Raw genomic sequence first — 18,228 nt, forward strand, 5'->3', positions numbered from 1 at the left:
AGTTAGCTGCACAGCATCAAGTTCTTTTTCATACTATGTAGCTTTTGTACCTTTCTGATGTCATCTATGGCTTCATGGTTACCTAGTGTTGCAATCCAACTCCTGAAGGGTGTGAGTTGGTGCTACCGGGAGATCAAAGAACACACCTGGTTCAGAGTCAGGCATAAGCTTCATTGGGAATTAGGGACAGCAGAAGGTTTCTGTTCGTATTGGTTTAGATAATGAATATAGTGCTCATCAAAGAGATGAACATGAAGCACCTAGAGGTTAATTACAAAAAGCAATTTCCACTTCTTGGTCTGAAAGGGCAAAAACAGTGAATAATTCACTAGAGTCCCATGACAGCTGGGATGGGAAAAAGGTCTCTTGCCACCTACATTCCCAACATACAACTTGGCAGGAGTTATCCTTGAAGAGATGCAGTTATTCTAGTACCATCATACTAAAGCAGGGACAGAGTAAGAAAGAAATTGAGCAACTCCTCTCTCCTTCCTACCTCTGAAATCCTGTTGGCATCTCCCTTTGGCAATTTCATCTGGAAACTAGTCACCAGAAGAGCCCTTTTAATATGGTCAAGGGATTAAACTCCAGATACATCAGCAAGGTGGAGAAGACTAGTCAATAGATCTATGATAGAATCAGGAGGGACATGGGGAGAATCACTAAATCACCTAAAATTATCAACAAACACACCTGTGAATAATTATTTCTATTAAAAGTTTAAGGCACAAAGCTCAGAGTCAGTAAATTGCTGCTAAATAACTAGCCCAAGTTCACCAATGATTAATTGACCTTTTGATGGTTTTTCAGAATCCAAAATTTTCTCCTTATACCATACACTATCTGTTCTTACAAATAATAAAGCAAAGTACTTAATATTTCCCAAGTAAAATCATATCAAGCCATTTCAATATAAATTTAGATAATGAATCACATTACCTCACTATTCTTAGGAGTTTTAATTCTCTGATGATATTGGAGAGTGGGTAACTATCATGCCCTTTATGATTTTAGAATTATCAAAAGATTAAAAGGTAGTGGGTGTTCATAGAAGAGCAACTTTCTTCTAGAAATAATTGAACCATAGGGATTTGTTCCTAAGTGATTACTTGGTTATAAACACTTAAGGTTCACCATGCCCATGACGTCTCTAGGAAATCACTCTCTTTTCTCAGGTAGGAGTAGATATATTTTTAGATTTTTGGAACCTAGAAATAAATCATCAACCAAAATATGAAAGAAAAGACTGAAATTCATATTCTGATGAATTAATGAATGTCTCTGTTAAAATGAGTAGCTCATCATGCTTAAGTACCAGAATATGGTTATTTATAAATGTAGAATGGAGTGATGTTTACTTAATGGAAAGAGATCCAGACCTAATAGACAACCCATCCAAACCACAATTATTTACTGCCTACACTGGGAAAGTACTGTTCTAGGTGCTGTGAGGCTACAACTATTGATAAGACACATTCTTGACTCTAAGCAGTTCATTTTTTTTTGTTGAATGTTGTTCTGGACTAGACCTGACTCTGTCACCCAATGATAATAATAGCTACAACTTATTAAGTGCTTACCACAGGGCACACATTTTTACAAAATTTTACCTGCATTAACTCCCTCTCACGGAGGTAGTTGCTATTGAAACTATATTTTATGGATGAAGAAACTGAGGCAAAGTAGTTATTAATTTGTCCAAACCCACACATTTAAAAACTAGAAGAGCTGGGTTTTCCACCATGTTATTCTGGCCCAGAATATTTCCCAGTAATTGTTGCACTCAGCTGACTCTCAATAAGCATTATCATTCTCTGTTAATTCATTAAGAAATAAAAGGGTAATGGTGATATTCAGTAATCTGTCTGATTTCTTCTGATTTAGCAAAGCTACTCTTTTTAGTTATAAGCATGATATTGCATAACTGCTGTAACTATTACATGATGGATTGCACAATTTTTGTTTAATAATCTATCATTTATCTGTCTATCTAATCTGGCTAAAGTTAATTAAAATATATTTTAGGAAGTTGCTTTCTCTAAATTTATTTTTTCTCTTCCCCTTTGTCCTTGACTACATGTAAAGGAGACACCACCTTTGTCTAAGTTGAAATTTATCTGCTAGATGCCTTGGGGGACTGAACAGTGGCCTTGAGCTCTTACATGAGCGATCTCAAGGGTGAAGGTGTATATTAGGAACACAAAGTCTGGAACTCACTAGAGCCACTTTTCTTCACCTACAAATTTCTGTCTGAGTTGTACTTGATCATACCATGAGGGTTATTATGTTCTGCTTCTTTAAAAGAATGCTATTGCCATAATGTACTCAGTTAAATTATATGCTTACATTACTTCATTTCATCACAATAAAAATGGAATAAATGAGATGGTAATGATTTTAATTTTGATTTATATATATATAAAGACATTGAAAAATACCCAGTAAGTCTATCCAACTTAGTGTGGTATGAGTCTAAGTGATATGAACAAGTGGGCATTTTAAGTAAATCATGAGGACTAGTCAGTGGACAAGTAGAGGAATCACAAAGAAAGGGCCAATAAATTTTGCAATTACTTCATTCTGGTACTAAATGATTATTTTTCTATTTGACAATTATGATAAAATTCAGTTAGAACTAATGAGCTTTAAAAAATATAATACAAAATAAATATGAAACCATTGACTTATATGACCTGTCTTACATCTTATTGTCTTAGTCAATAGGCCCAAACTCTTCATGTACAGAATGGGATAATACAAAGGGCAAGAATTTTTTGTGATAGAGTTACAAAGTACCTTATAAAGGTACATTTTTCCAAATTTGGTAATATATTTATTTTTTTAAAATGAGCATAATATTGCTATACCTGATTATGTATCCCTGAAGAAGGATGTAGATTTTTCCATGATGGTTTCTTATGCTTACTTTTATTCTAGCTAAATGTTAGGAGATGCACTTCATGATACGTTAAGTACCATCATGAGTATTTGGTTAATATCATTGTTATTTGACTATGACTTTTTTACATCTTTTAAGTATTTTAAATTGAATTCATTTTATAGTACTTTTATTAATTTGTACAGAAGTAGCCTGAGGTGGAGTAACCAGAAGCGCATAATGTTCTCAGGCAATGTTTCTTAAACTTTTTGTTCCATTTTACTCCCCAAAGAGAAACTTTTTATACATTATTTTGCCATCATCAACACTGCCCCTCCTATGAAAATTATATTCACCTTTAGATATACAGAAATCTTTAAATTACTCTCTCTAGAGAGAGATATAAAGGTAGATACATATCTACATATATGTATTCTTTTATATAATTTGTATATTTATGTTGGTTTTATACATAAAAAGAGTAAGCTTTAATTTCACTTTTAGCCCCTTCAGGCAAAAAATATACAAAACTGAAAAGATCCGGAGGTGTCTCTTAAAAGTTAAGTAAGAGTTGGTGATAAGAGAGCCAACTGAAGTGGACTGGAGTAGAGAAAATGGACATGCATGCAGGTTGGGGGAACAGCTGGAAGATGATCTGGTGTTCAGAGAGGCAGAAAAAGAGATTCCAATTTTAAAAGCACATACTCCATATTTTAGTTCATAAGACTTGGACTTGTGCCCTAATCCACTCAACTAGGCATAGTTTCAGTAAGATTAAAGACTAATACCTTAGATATCTCATCCAAAGGTAAGCCTTAATAAAACGATTATAAGTACAGAGAAAGACAATGTTTTCATTCAAATATCTAAGGAAATCAGAAATGGACAAATATCATAAAAAGTTCCAGAAAAGGTGACAGTAAATAACAAGACTGCCTTAATACATAAGAAACATTGTATCAATATAGGTGTTTAAGATATAAATATCATGCTTACTTGGATATTTCTTTATGACACATACAATCAAAAGTTTGACAGAAGAGTAAGAAACATCAGAAGACATTATGGTGATAAAGGATAAATGGCAACATAGAAATGAATTTTATTTCCTTGCCTTTAGATATTATAAGATACCAAGAAAATACAATGTTAAAGAAAAACTACACACCTGTGACTGAGTTTACTCTCCTGGGACTGACAGATCGAGCTGAGCTGCAACCAGTCCTTTTTGTGGTATTCCTAGCTATCTATCTTATCACAGTAATTGGCAATGTGACCATGATTTTCTTAATCAGAATTGACTCAAAGCTTCATACTCCAATGTACTTCTTCCTCAGTCACCTCTCCTTTGTAGATCTCTGTTACTCCACCACTGTCACTCCTCAGATGCTAGTTAACTTCTTATCCAAGAGAAAAACCATTTCCTTCACTGGTTGTTTTATACAATTTTATTTTTTCATTGCCCTAGTTGTTACAGATTATTATATGCTTACTGTAATGGCTTATGACCGCTACATGGCCATCTGTAAGCCTTTGTTGTATGGAAGCAAAATGTCCAAACGTACCTGCCTCTCCCTGGTCGCTGCTCCCTATATTTACAGCTTTGCTAACAGTCTGGCACAGACCATCCTGATGCTTCGCCTGTCCTTCTGTGGACCCAACGAGATCAACCACTTTTACTGTGCAGACCCACCTCTCTTAGTCCTCGCCTGCTCAGATACGTATGTCAAAGAAACTGCCATGTTTGTTGCTGCTGGCTTCAACCTCACCTGTTCTCTCACCATCATCCTCATCTCTTACATTTTCATCTTCACAGCTATTCTGGGCATCCGCTCGGCTGAAGGGAGGAGCAAAGCTTTCTCCACCTGTGGGTCCCACCTGATGGCTGTCACCATTTTTTTTGGAACTCTGTTCTGCATGTATTTGAGGCCCCCCTCTGAGACATCTGTAGAACAAGGGAAAATTGTCGCTGTTTTTTATATCTTTCTGAGTCCTATGTTAAATCCTTTGATCTATAGCCTGAGGAACAAAGACGTCAAAAGAGCATTAAGGGAAGTTATTCAAAAGAAATGGTTTGCTAAATAAGACACACTTTTTTTGGACTCAGGTAATATATCTTTTTTAAAAAAAATTTCCATTATACATACTTTTATTAATATATTTTGTGACAGAGAAATTGAAGGTTTACAGAAATACCATGCATAAAATATATATAAAATACAGAGTTCCTAAATACCATCCTTTTATTAATACCTTGTATTTGTGAGGTACATTTGCTTTATGGAGAACATTTTTATAATTGTACTATTATCTATAGTCCATCATTTATAATAGAGATCATTGTGTTATGCAGTCCTATATTTTTTCTTTTAATTTTTATTCTATGTAACCACATTCACATATATAATTCAGTGATGTTAATTATATTCACAATATTATACTATCATAACAACCATTCTTTGTGAAAATCTACAACCAACCCCAATAGAAATTCTGTGTAATTTAAGCATTAACTCCACAACCCCTATCCCCAACCCAGCCCCTGGTAACCTATATTCTAGATTCTGGCTTTACAAGTTTAGCTTATTCTAATTTTTTTAAACATATATTTTATTTATTTTTAAAAGATATTTAAAAGATATAGAAAATGTTACAAAAAATATAAGGGATTCCTATATGCCCTACTTCCCACATCTCCTGCTTTTCCACACATTTTAATTACTTCTTTCGTTGATGTGGTTCACTCATTACAACTTATGAACACATTTTGTAGCATTGCCACTAAGCATGGATTATAGTTTACATTGTAGTTTATACCCTTTCCCATTCAATTCTATTGGTTATGGCAGGATATAGAATGGCCTGTATCTGTCATTGCAATTTCATTCAGGTCAGTTCCAAGTCCTGAAAATACACCCATATTGCACCTTTTTTTCCCTCTCCCTGACTTCAATACCTTTAGCAGCCACTGTCTCCACATCAATGTCATATTCTCTTCCAGTGCTACAATCACAATATGTCTATAGTAGGATACCAATAAGTCCATTCTAGTTCATATTTTATTCCCCAATCCAGAGTATTCTGGGATGGTGAAGCTCATTCCACCTCTAATTGAGAGGGGCTTTCAATCTATAGTACTGCTGGATGAGACTCTCTTGCTTGCATTAGATTCTCTCAGTTCTTTGGTATGGTGGTTGTCCATTCTCACCTCCTTGTTCGTTGACCTGGGTGAGTCCAGTGTACTGGAGATCAGGTGTTGTAGCTCTGCTGAGGCTCAGGGCTCAGCCAGCATATGGACTTCCCAGAGATTCAAGTCTCTTGGACATACACCTACCAACTCCAGCACTAACTATAGGTTCAAATGAAAGGGATAGAAGAGGCATATGTAGAGAAGTCACATCTAAGTCCAGCTGTCACATTTGGGTGCACAAACTCCAAAGTAAGACCCACTGGCAAGGCATCAAATTCCAGAGTTATCTGTCATAACTGTAGGATCTGGGTGTTCCCAGAGCCCTCAGGGACCCTACTATTTGGGAGTAGTGCCTGCTTTGGCTGTCTATGAGATTCTGCTGAGATCTGCATAAGCATTACTTCTCTGATGACTCCCAACTCAGTTTGAAGTCTCTTAGCCATATAAACTTATTTGTTTTTACACTTTTACCGCTTTTATTCAAAGTCTTTTTCCAGTTGCAGTACAAGCTGGTGCTTGGTAGTAATCCCTCGTTAGGCACATCCCCAGGAGTCATGTCCCATGCTGAGGGAAAGGAATTGCATTTATATGCTGAGTTTGGCTTAGAGAGAGGCCACATTTGAGCAATATGGAGGCTCTTAGGAGATAACACTTAGACACCCTACAGCACCAGACAAAATTGCAAATTAAAGAGGAAAAGGCTTATAAGCATGATCTTCAATATCAAGATCCCACTAACGGACCATCCTTCTTTACTAGTCATTGCCACTGTACTTGAGGAATTGTTGCTGTTCCATTAGAGAATGTGGCAGAGCTTCCCAGGATGGGAATTCAGCATTCTTTAGCTTGTTGTATGAATCTCTATCCACTATGGAAATGCACCATGAACATTTGAACATATTTATATACATTATATATATGCCCATGTGAACTTCCTCCCATGCATCCCCCATCAATGACACCCCACAGCAATGTTTCCCTCCTGCCATAGTTGTATCTCTTCTGTGATTCAAAAGTTCTTAAAAAATGAAGCAGAGTATTGCCAAATTCAATTTATAGGAAAATTAAATAATAAAGGTAGTTTTAAACATATGAAATAAAATGCATAATAATTTAGAAAAACTAAAATAAAGTTTTCTAAAATTGAGGTATTAAAAATGAAAATATTTTTAAAAATTTGGACATTTTGCCTTTCATCACTGTAATATCTGTTGTCCTGTATGTACAGTGGCATTTTCTTCTGTATCTTTCCGAGTGTCTTACTTTTTTCCATTTTGTCTTCAAAGAAGTTTTAGGTCACAGTAAAGTCACATACAGAATATAAGGGACCCTCATATGCCCAATTCTCCCCCCTTTCCCCTTCTCTATTAATAATCTTTTTACATGTGGATGGTACATTTGTTACAACAGATGGACAAATATTGAATCATAGCTGCTTACCATGGTCAATGTTTAACATTATGACCATACGTTTCTATAAAAGTTTGATGAAACTTAATATGGCCTGTATCCATCATTGCAAGATCATGTAGAACACTTCCATTGCCCCTTAAATACCCTCTTTTCCATCTATTCTATTCCTCTTTCTCCCTACCAGGTTTCATTCCTTGAATGACAAGATTCATAGATACTTGCAACAATGCTGAAGGCTTGACACACCAGTCTGTCCTCCCTTGTTAGGAACTGCCCACGCTCTCAAGAGATACCCACACCTCTCTTTGAGACCATATCAGCCTTCCCAGGATGGGTTCAGCTCCTTCCCACTCATTATGTGGGTCTCCCCCAATGATACAACACACTATCACAAAATGATCACTCACACATTTTTTAAAAGAATGCCCCAGTTGCACCCTTTCCCAAATGCCCCCCCATCCAACACCCTAAAACAGTAATCCTTCCTTGTCATATTGCCAAAAGAGTTTTCTCAAATTTTTAGTTCCAACCCTGTACCCACCAATCCCCAGTGTTTACCTACTCCCTCTCCCAACACTCTCTCCAGTTCCATGGACCTTCCAACCCATTCTCCCAACTCCATCTCCCTTTCAAGTTTGTACTGCCCAACCTAATAGTATCTCTATACCCTTGTCATATCCCTTCACTGCACAATTACTCACTTCCAACTTATCATAGATTTTGCCCATGTGGGCATTGCCTTACAACCTTCTTCTCTACATTTCCTGTGAACACATCTTCCAAGCTCTTGCTCTTTGAGTTGGCTCAATTTGCTTAATTTATATCAGAGAGGTCATGTAGTATTTGTCCTTCAATGCCTGGCTTGCTTCATTCCACATAAGGTCCTCAAGATTCATCCATGTTATCCTGTATGTTAGTACCGATTCCTTCTTACAGCTGAGTACTATTCCATTGTGTATATATACCACACTTTATTTATCCATTCATCTGTTGATGGGCTTTTGGGTTGATTCCAACTTTTACCAATAGTGAATAATGCCTCTATGAACATTGATGGTCATATATCTGTTTGTGTCATTGCTTTCAATTCTTCTGGGTATATACCCAGCAGTGGAATTGCTGGGTCATATGGCAGCTCCATAGTTAGTTTTTTGAGGAAACACCAAACTGTCTTGCACAATGACTGGACCATTCTACATTCCCATCAGCAGTAGTGGATGAGGGTTCCCATTCCTCCACATCCTCTCCATGATAGTACTCCTCTGTTTTTTAAATGGCTGCCAGTCTAACGGGTAAAAATGGTATCTCTTTGTAGTTTTGATTTGCATTTCCCTAATAGCTAGTGCTGTTGAGCATCTTTTTATGTGCTTTTTAGCTATTTTTATTTCTTCTTTGAAGAAGTGTGTTCACAATCTTGCCCATATTTGAGTTTTTTTAAATGTGTTGTTTGTCTTTTTATTTTTAAGATATAGGATTTCTTTATATATGCTGGATATTAGGCACCTATCAGATATATAGTTACCAAATGTTTTCTCTCATGGGGTAAACTGTCTTTTCACTTTGTTGAGAAACATTTTTGAGATACAAAAGTTTTTAATTTTGAGGGGCAAAAGGTTTTAATTTTTAGGTGGTCCCCTTATCTATTTTTTATTTCACTGCTTGTGCTTTGGGTGTGAAGTTCTTGAAGCCATTTCCTATTACATTCCACTCTTCCTTCTGGGTTTAGTTTTCTTCTGCATGTTATACACCCTTAGTTTTGTTTTGTTTTGTTTTTTCAGTAAGGATTTTGTAGCAGTTTGGCTTTGTTCATGAATTCCAAGAATAGATATTGAATTGTGTTTGTCTATTGGTCTGTTCCTCTTGGCATATTGGCTTGTATGAAATTCAGAGGATTCACTTTTACTTGTTTAATTATGGTCAAAGCTTTGATTCAACCACCTCAGTAAGATGTTGACATGGCAGAGGAGTGAGTTGCAGTTTTGATGCTGGAGCCCCGGGAAGTAAATATACAGGAGAAGAATACAAAGGAAAAAGATGTCTCCAAGACAAGCCAGAGGCCCCAGGAGGAGAGAGAGCCTGACAGTGTACAGCTGACCTTGTCAGAGAACAGAGCAGCTGAGCTCAGGAAGAAAAAATCTGCAAGGAGAGAGATGAGACTTATACTAGCTTGCAGCTAAGACCAGAGGAAGCTGGGACCACAGAGCCTGATGAGGAAGGTAGAACTTTAGCTCAGGCCTGAAGCCATCTTGCTCCAACACAGGGCCACAGAATTTGGGGAGGGAAGTAATTTATTCTTTATGGCCTTCTGACTGAAGCTTCTATCCCAAATACTAACCTTTATAAAACCCTACCAATTTGGCAACAGCACCCTGTTAACTGTCTAATACTGATTTGTATAAAATATATTCCGTATTTATTTTCCTGAAAATGTTTCCTTTTAACTTTCAATCTTGAAGAAGAGTTCATCTGACTTTAGAAATATAGATAGAAACATATTTACTCCCTGTAGAAAATATTATTTCCTTTTTTAACTTCTCATAATTTGTTGCACAGCATGACTATTACAATGCTATTTTTTAGATCACTTCTTAGTTGAAATACCTTTTCTTCCTGCTTGTTTTCAAAGACAAAATTTTTTTGGTTATTTTCAGTTCCAGTTTCTGCCTCAGTTGGTATTTCTTATATTTATCCTTTTCTATTTTCAATGCTTCTTTGGCAGAGCTCTCTGAATAAGTCCATTCTTCATGTTATATGTTCTCCATCATGCTTAATTTGTATGACTTTTGCAGCTCTAACTCTAACATTATCATGTGATTATATCATGGCTGTATCATCTTCCAGACTTTCAGCTCCATGAGATCAAGGTCCTTGTTTCAGCCACCATTTTAAAGCCAGCATTTATCTCAAAATTTAGACTACAGATTGTTCTAAAGAAGTATTTGTTGTAATAATAAAATATCATTATGTACTTTGCTATATGGTTGAGTGCCAACTGTATGATTCATCACTTTTCAACATCACTTTCATCAACTCACTATCTAAAATTTGATTGTGAGACTTTAAATACACTTGGCTCATAGCTCTCAACATGGCAGCAATTCTTTAAGGATTTCAATCATCTTTTCATGTCATCTTTTTTAAAACATGTTTTTTATTTATCTTTAAAAGATAAATAGATCGCATTTTAATGTAAAATGTTACATTAACAAATACAGGATATTCCCATGTACCCCACTCCCCACACTCCCCACTTTTCCAATCTCAACAAATTCTTTCATTAGTGTGGTACGTGCATTGCATTTGATGAATACATTTCAAGCACTGCTACACAGCATGGATTGTAGTTTACATTGGAGTTTATACTCTCTCCAAGTCCATTCAGTGGGTTATGATAAGATGTATAATATCCTGCATCTGTCCCTGCAATATCATTCAGGACAACTCCAAGTCCCCAAAATCCCCTATCACACCTCCTTTACTCTCTCCCTGCCTTCAGCAATTCCCGTGACCACTGTCTCCACATCAATGATATAATTTCTTCCATTGCTAGAGTTACAATAATTCTATAGTAGAATCTACTCTAGTCCATATTTTATTCCCCAATCCTGAGGATTCTGGGATGGCAATGGCCATTCCACCTCTCAAATGAGAGGGAACTTCGATCTCACATGATTGATGGATGGGACTCTCCTGCCCACAGCTGTAGACTCTCTCAGTTTCTTGGTGGAGTGATTGCCCATCCTCACCTCCCTGTTAGCTGACCTGGGTAAGTCCAATGAAGTGGAGAGAAGGTGCTGCAACTCTGCTAAGGCCACATCCTCTTATGTTCACTACATGACAGCAGAGTGATATAAGGAAGGTGTTCCCTGAATATTTGTTAAATACACAAATGAATGAATGAATATATGAATATAAATGGATGGATGAATCACTCTATACTGAGAGAATATTTAGTATTGTGTGAACTTGTCAATTTTTTTTTTTTTTTTTTTTGCTAAAATATCAAGAACTTGATATCAAGGGCTATCTATGTCTTGGCTGGTTTGAATCCCAGGCTTATGCCTTACTAGTTATATATACCAAGACAGGTTATTTAACCTCTTTTTACCAAAATATCTCATCTGCAAAATGGAAATAATAATATTAGGCTCCTCATTTAAATCTGTGAGGGTTAATTGAGCCAACGCTTTTAAAGCAGTAAGGCCAAAGTCTGGTACATATTAAGTATTGAATGCCTGTTACCCATAGTTACCTATAGTTAATTACCACAACTCTGTTCTTTTCTTCAGATTCTTAAACACATTAATCATTCCATATCATTTCCCTAATAAATTCATTTAATGGAGGTAAGAACCTGGGCTGAATAAAATGCAAAGATACCTGAGAGAGAAAACCGAAATGTTATATATTTTCTGAATTAATGAACAGTATACAGTCCTTATTTTATTTGCAATTGCTTGTCGGCTAATTATTATGTAACAGGATCTGTAGTAGATGTGGAGACCAAAAGCCTTGACCATATGGAATTTGAAGTCTAACAGTGGGAAAAGACACATATATTTACAACAGAAATTGCTACCTACTTTGACAGGGGCAAAGGCAGAGTGCTATGGAAGCCTGGGGGTAAGGATGTAGGTCAAATCTGTGGAGGTAGAGAAGTCTTTGCTTTAGATGACTTCAACCTGAAACTTGATTGCTATTGAAAGCATCTTAGTTCTTGTAAGGATAGAACAAGGACTAAATTGAGGGAAGCTGGGGAAGGAAATAAGAAAGGTGGAGAGAAGGAACAATGCACTATAATTGTCATACAGGATGAAGACTGCTAACTGCCTACAATTAAGAAAACATTTAACTCAGTATATGAAAACAGATTCAAAAACAACCCTGCTACTTACTAGATATGTGGCTTTGGGTAAATCAGTCAGTCTTTATTCTTTTGGTTAAACATCTCTTTTAATAGCTGAAAGTGAGGATGGAGTACCTACTTCAAAGGATTATTTTGAAGAATCAACTAACTACCTATGTAAAGTGCTTGACATATGAAACTTGCTCTCCAAAGATTTCCCTGAATTACTGTGTTCTGCAAATCTGCTAGTTGTTTATCCAGTTGAAAGCATCTACTTCAAAGAGGACATTACTAAGCACTCTGGATTTTATGAGGTTAGATAGTTTTAGTGTAGAGAAAAAGAAAGCATAAAAAGCAGACCATGGTTAAAATTTCAGGATGATATTTCTTTGTGTGCCTTCCATAGAACTTTAGAATAGACACTGGTAATTTTGAAATTACTGTAGAACACTGAGGCTTAAGATTCACTTCCTGATCCCAGAGTGTTCCAATTGAACCCTGGAGGGGTGCTTCACAATGTAACACTCCTCTCTTCTACTCCCCAGTCCTTCTGAGATTTGCTTTAAGGAGTGAGTCTCCACCTCCTTGTCCTAGTATAAATTCAACTACATTTTACAGCTAATAAAGGCAACAGGATCATTCTTTAATGAACGCTGAGAAAATAGTTGCAATCTGGTTTGAAAGTAAGTTTTTTTGCTCTTACCATTTTTATTGTTAGTGAAGAGGAAATTCTATTAAAGTCTTACACTGAAATTTACAGACCATAAGCATTTTCCTTCTTTAGAAATAGGTTTTTTCTAACTTCAAAAACCATTGGAAAACAGGAATGTTGAGTTTTGTCTATGAAACATAACCGCGTTTCTCTCAATGGCTGTTAGTAAAGAAGAAACCAGAGATCAACTATGAAAAGTGTTACTTATTTTTAAAAGCACTCGTTATGTTTATAATTAGTTCAAAAAGGTTAAATACCTTGCCACTATCTGGAGTTTGTTACTGATGGTACCATAATCAATATCACTAACTGGCATTGGTTTCAAGAAATTCTGAGATTTTAAATACTGAATTATTGAATCCTTGGACTTTCAGGAAATTAGGCCAGTTTCTTCATAATCTAATCTGTTTCATTTATTTGGAAAAGTCTGCACCTAAGCTAAAGTTTATCCCATTTACTCAGAGGCTTAGTTGGTGACAGATGTGAACACAGGCTCCTTGTGCCAATCAGAACGTTTGTTTGCTTGAGGGAATTCTCTGATCACAGAGAGAAAGCTCAGGACATTGTTGCTTTAGAGAGCCATTGGCCTTGTGCATCTGCTCATAGGGTTGTCCACAATGCTGTGCCGAGCATTAGACAGTGCACAGCTCTCATGAGGTTTGACACATCACAGGGCCACACATGGGAAAACTCACTCAAGATTTCTGCTAACTCTGAGAATCTTGTCTCAGCCTAGGACACTCTCTTTGTATTTTCTTTTCTTCCAAAGCTTCTGGGGAAATGATATTATAGCCTTTTCTATTTGCCTGTAAGCACTCTATCTCTTGAATTTAATCATTTCTTCTCTTTCTTTATGCATTTAAACATTTCTAAGTTACCACTAGAGGAAGAGGAAAGAGAAGTCAATGAGAAGGAGAAAAATATACGCCCATCTCTTCTCTTTCACCTAAAGAGAAAATCATTTTAATCACAGGTTAGAAGAGGAGTCAACTTTTGGTTATCTGTAGTTTGATATAGCATAGCCCTGTATGTATTTCTGAGGCCAATATCTATGTTGTCTATTTCTTTTTGACTGCCCTTCCACACATCCAGCAAATGAAATAGCTTTATTTACAAGGATTTTAAATAATCTTAATTTTGCTTCTTATAAGGTGACTATTTTTTTGACTTCACTTTTCATGTCATATATGCTTATATCCACCTATTCAAGTATAAATTGATAAAGTAATGTTTTCCCCCTGTAGCCTTGTTGGACAAATTTACTTTGGGTTTACGCTGTTTCCTCAAAATATGTACATGCAGCCCTTTCTATTTTAAATAGCAGAATTGAGCCTCAACTAATATCCCTGAAAACAGGTTTTTCAGAATTTGCTTTCATCCTTCTGGACAATATTCTACAGAACTGTCACCTGGTGCAAAGACACCAAGAGAGGCAAACACTACTCTCACCACACTCATTACATGCATTTTTCACGAGTTGCTGGAGAAGGAGTTCTTAGAGTTAGTTCAGGCAATCTGAGGCCACTAACATTCTTGTGCATTTGTGTATATGTGCATGTGCATTTATCTTGATTGAGAATCCAGTATTATTGGAGTTTGCAAAGAGTTCATGGAGAAGAAAAAACAAAAGAAACTTAAGAACCATTCTAACAGGAGTTGTTGTTAAAATGTTTTCTTAATTCTATATTTTCCAAAAATAGTATTTTCTCATTAGCATGTAATTGAATGAAATTGAAGGGCCCAAAAAATTTTCTGGACTGCTACTCCTTTGCAATGGCCTCTTCACTTGGCTGAAACACTTTCTTTTTGGCTTCTTTCTCCTTTTCTTTTCGTGTGTGTGGGAAGGGCTCTTACTTCTGTTTCCTCTTTTCAGCGTCTAGGCCCAAGCAAAGATTTCTTGACGGGCACGAGACCTGTGCAGTTGGATAGGGCCCTCTACTCAGAAGGTGGGTCTTCTTAATAAGTTATTAAGTAAATCAAGTATTAAATAATTTATTTATTTTCAAATTCTATTATGCTTTGACAAGGGTCCCCACATTTTTATTTTTCACTGGGCCATATGGATTATGTGTCTGATGTCAGTTCCAGATTACTCATAGCTTTCTCTTGCCCAGCTGGTTCTCCTCAGCCTGCTCCAGTAGCTAAAGGTTCCCGTTGATAGTGACAGTAAAACTGGAAGTTTCTTATTCAGAAGGCATTCACCTTTTACTCTGGCCTGACACAGGTACCCCACTTTATCTTTCTCAGTAAACATATCCTATTAGTAGCAACTGCTTTACCACTTTGTAATTTTCAGTGTTTCTGCTTTACTTAAATTGGGTATATCTTATGGAGCTTATGAGTCAAAACCCATTCTAAGCCCAAAGGCAGTCTTTACATGACATGCAATGAATGAGTCCTCTGTTGATAAATCCCTCAAATCCCATTTTTTATCATGTCTTTTTTAATCTGAAAGTCCCATGTCCTGAGCTTTTTCCTCTCATTTGTCTCTATTTAGGCAACAACCATCTGTTTTCGATCTGGCATCTCCTGGGTACAGAACAGTAAGAAAATATCTCTCAAAAGCATCTTGCTGCTGTCACAGAAGTAAATGTGCTGTTTTCTGGTATTCACTGCTAGAAAATTCTTCAAGAGAAGGTGCTACTTACTTCTTATCCCACCTATCCAGTGAAGACCATTGATATTCTTGGTAAGAAAGTCATAAGAATACCTGTATCTGTCTTCCAAATAAGTGAAACATTTTTTCTTGTGGAAATTCTTAGATTTTTCTGCATTTCTCATCATTCATTCTGCATTCACATATATACACTCACTCTACTAACGGTTTAAAAGGGTGTTCACTTGTGGAATCTTTTTATATACTTTTATTCTTCCTAGAAGTCCTATCCTAAGATATTTTCTCCTTCATTTTTTCATTTTGTTCCTTAAACAATGTCAACTTTTCAGTGAGGTATACTTGATGTTCCTATTTACAATTTCATCAGCACCCTTTCTCAAAAACTTTATTACTTTTAGTTTTCTCCATATCACTTACTGCAATTTGAAATATTTATTTACTTACTCACTTGCAACACTATCTGTCTCTGCACGCTAGAATGTAAGTTCTAGAAGGGAGGCACTTTTGAAGGTTTTCTTCACTTATGTTTCAACAGTGCCTACTATACAAAAACTTAAATATTAATAAATATTTACTTTATGAAAATTCATTTTGACATCCATGACAGCTTGAGAGGAATGCAGGACACCTTATTATTATTACTTAGAAAAGGAAAAATGGAGTGACATGCCCATTATTACTAATCAGTCAAACTGCAGAAAAAATATTGTAATCCATGGCTCTCTACTGATTCCTAATGCAAATGTTGCTATTGCTTCTAAGCATGGTATTCCATAAAGTTAGAGTATAACTGATCATGTACTATGCATCACTCTGCATAGTAAGTCTCTAATAGTTGTACCAGTAAGCCCCATGGTTAAGGGAAAAATAAGTGACTAAACACTTTTTCTTTTTTATGTTGTACTACACAAGGATACCTTTGTCCCCTTGTCTTAGCTCTTCTTTATTATTTTTTCCCAACACCTTCTGTGTCTATGTAGGTATTTCCTGGCAAGTTCAAGATTAGGGTGGCAATATATTGCAGCCTCGCCTAATAATGTAGATTCTAAAATAGGATGAGTTTGACTTGGTTTCGTCGATCTTATATCCACTAACAGCATGACCTAAGCTCAATTATTTCATCTTTCTATATTTGATTTTAGTCATCTATAAAATGGATATAATAATAGTATCTACCATGTAGTATTTTTGTCACTTAAATCTGTTATTGCATGCAATGAGCATAAAAACTAAAACCTGTTACATAATTAATGATCAATGTGTGTTAACAATAACCATTAGAATGTATTCAACAAATATTCAGTTCTTACTGTCTTGGTTACTGACGGTTTAGATGTGAATAGAGAATTCTGTACTAGGCTTCTAAAACTTACAGCAAAGTACGTTTTTGAAATTAACTTTTGAAGAAGATAAGAATTAGGAAGACTAAAACTCATCTTTAAATGTGAGAAGAAAGGGCAAAAATGAAAGCATGTTAAGAGAAAGAAGGCCTTTAGCACTAATTTGTGATGAGAAGAGAGCTAAAAAGAGGAAATAGTACTATTTTTTGAAAGATCCAGACATTGATTAAATACTTGATATGCAAAAATTTAATTTATTTTCATTATTACCACATTAAGTCATTGATATTGAACATCGTCTAAATAATGTTTGGACTTCGTTTAATTCAAAGATGCTTTGTTCTTTTATTTGACAAATGTAATTTAAACAAGATGACTGTGTCTCTGCCTGGAATAAACTACATTAGAATTCCCTGGGTTTTTAGTTAAACATGAAGATTTCAGAATCCTAGATAAGACTTTATGAAATAAATTGCCTGTGAATTTCCTTAATTAACAAGCTCGTAAGGAAGTGGTTTGTACACAAAGTTTCACAAAATGCTTTATTCTCCTAAAATTACAAACTCATGCAAAGTTAAACATGGATAGAAAGATGAGTAAAATAATGTCAGTCATTCATTCTTTCAGTCACACACCATGTTCTCTTTTCTTATTTTTTATCTGGTACATAAATATTTACTGATCAGTCATGGTAAAATAATGACACTGTTTTTGACTTTGAAGTAATCATGTATGCAGAGGAGAAAGAAGATATGCAATTGATAGATAAATGATAGAGCAAGCTAGAAACATGGAGCAAAACATAATTTGTCTCATGTATGAAGGAAGAAATGAGGAATGCTTCACAGAGCAGGAGCCTGTGAATTTGGTCTTTACCAATAATAGGTTTTGAGACTAAGGACCGTTTTTAAGAGATAGTGGACACATAGGTCCCTTGTACAGATAGATTGCCTAGGTGTAGATAATGTAAAAACATAGGTATAAGTATCATTATCAGTACATCTAACCTGTAGGTAGAGGAAGATACATAGAAATCTGCAAGGAATTTAACACAAAGGAAAATGAAATAATGACCTACTAGAGGTATGACTGTTTTGGTAGTATCCAGGAGATAATTTTTGAAGACATGTACAGGTTTACAGAAAATGACTGCAATTGTCTTGAACATGAATTGTACCTATTTGTCTTCTTTGTTTCCATCAGTTTCAAGATCAAGCAGAGTCTCTCAGGAA

General features: G+C 35.8%; 1 protein-coding gene across 1 annotated transcript; it reads left to right on the forward strand.

The window, feature by feature from the left end:
- The first annotated feature begins 4,024 nt into the window (after positions 1-4,024).
- Positions 4,025-4,963, forward strand: LOC139439725 (olfactory receptor 5M5-like). The gene has a single exon (XM_071217849.1). The coding sequence runs from the start codon at positions 4,025-4,027 to the stop codon at positions 4,961-4,963; it is 939 nt and encodes a 312-aa protein (XP_071073950.1).
- The last annotated feature ends 13,265 nt before the right edge of the window (positions 4,964-18,228 follow it).

This window comes from Dasypus novemcinctus, chromosome 10 (assembly GCF_030445035.2).
Source record: "Dasypus novemcinctus isolate mDasNov1 chromosome 10, mDasNov1.1.hap2, whole genome shotgun sequence".
Taxonomy (NCBI): domain Eukaryota; kingdom Metazoa; phylum Chordata; class Mammalia; order Cingulata; family Dasypodidae; genus Dasypus; species Dasypus novemcinctus.

Excerpts from the sequence above, each read along its gene's own strand:
- LOC139439725 (XM_071217849.1), top strand. The coding sequence starts at position 4,025 with ATGTTAAAGAAAAACTACACACCTGTGACTGAGTTTACTCTCCTGGGA.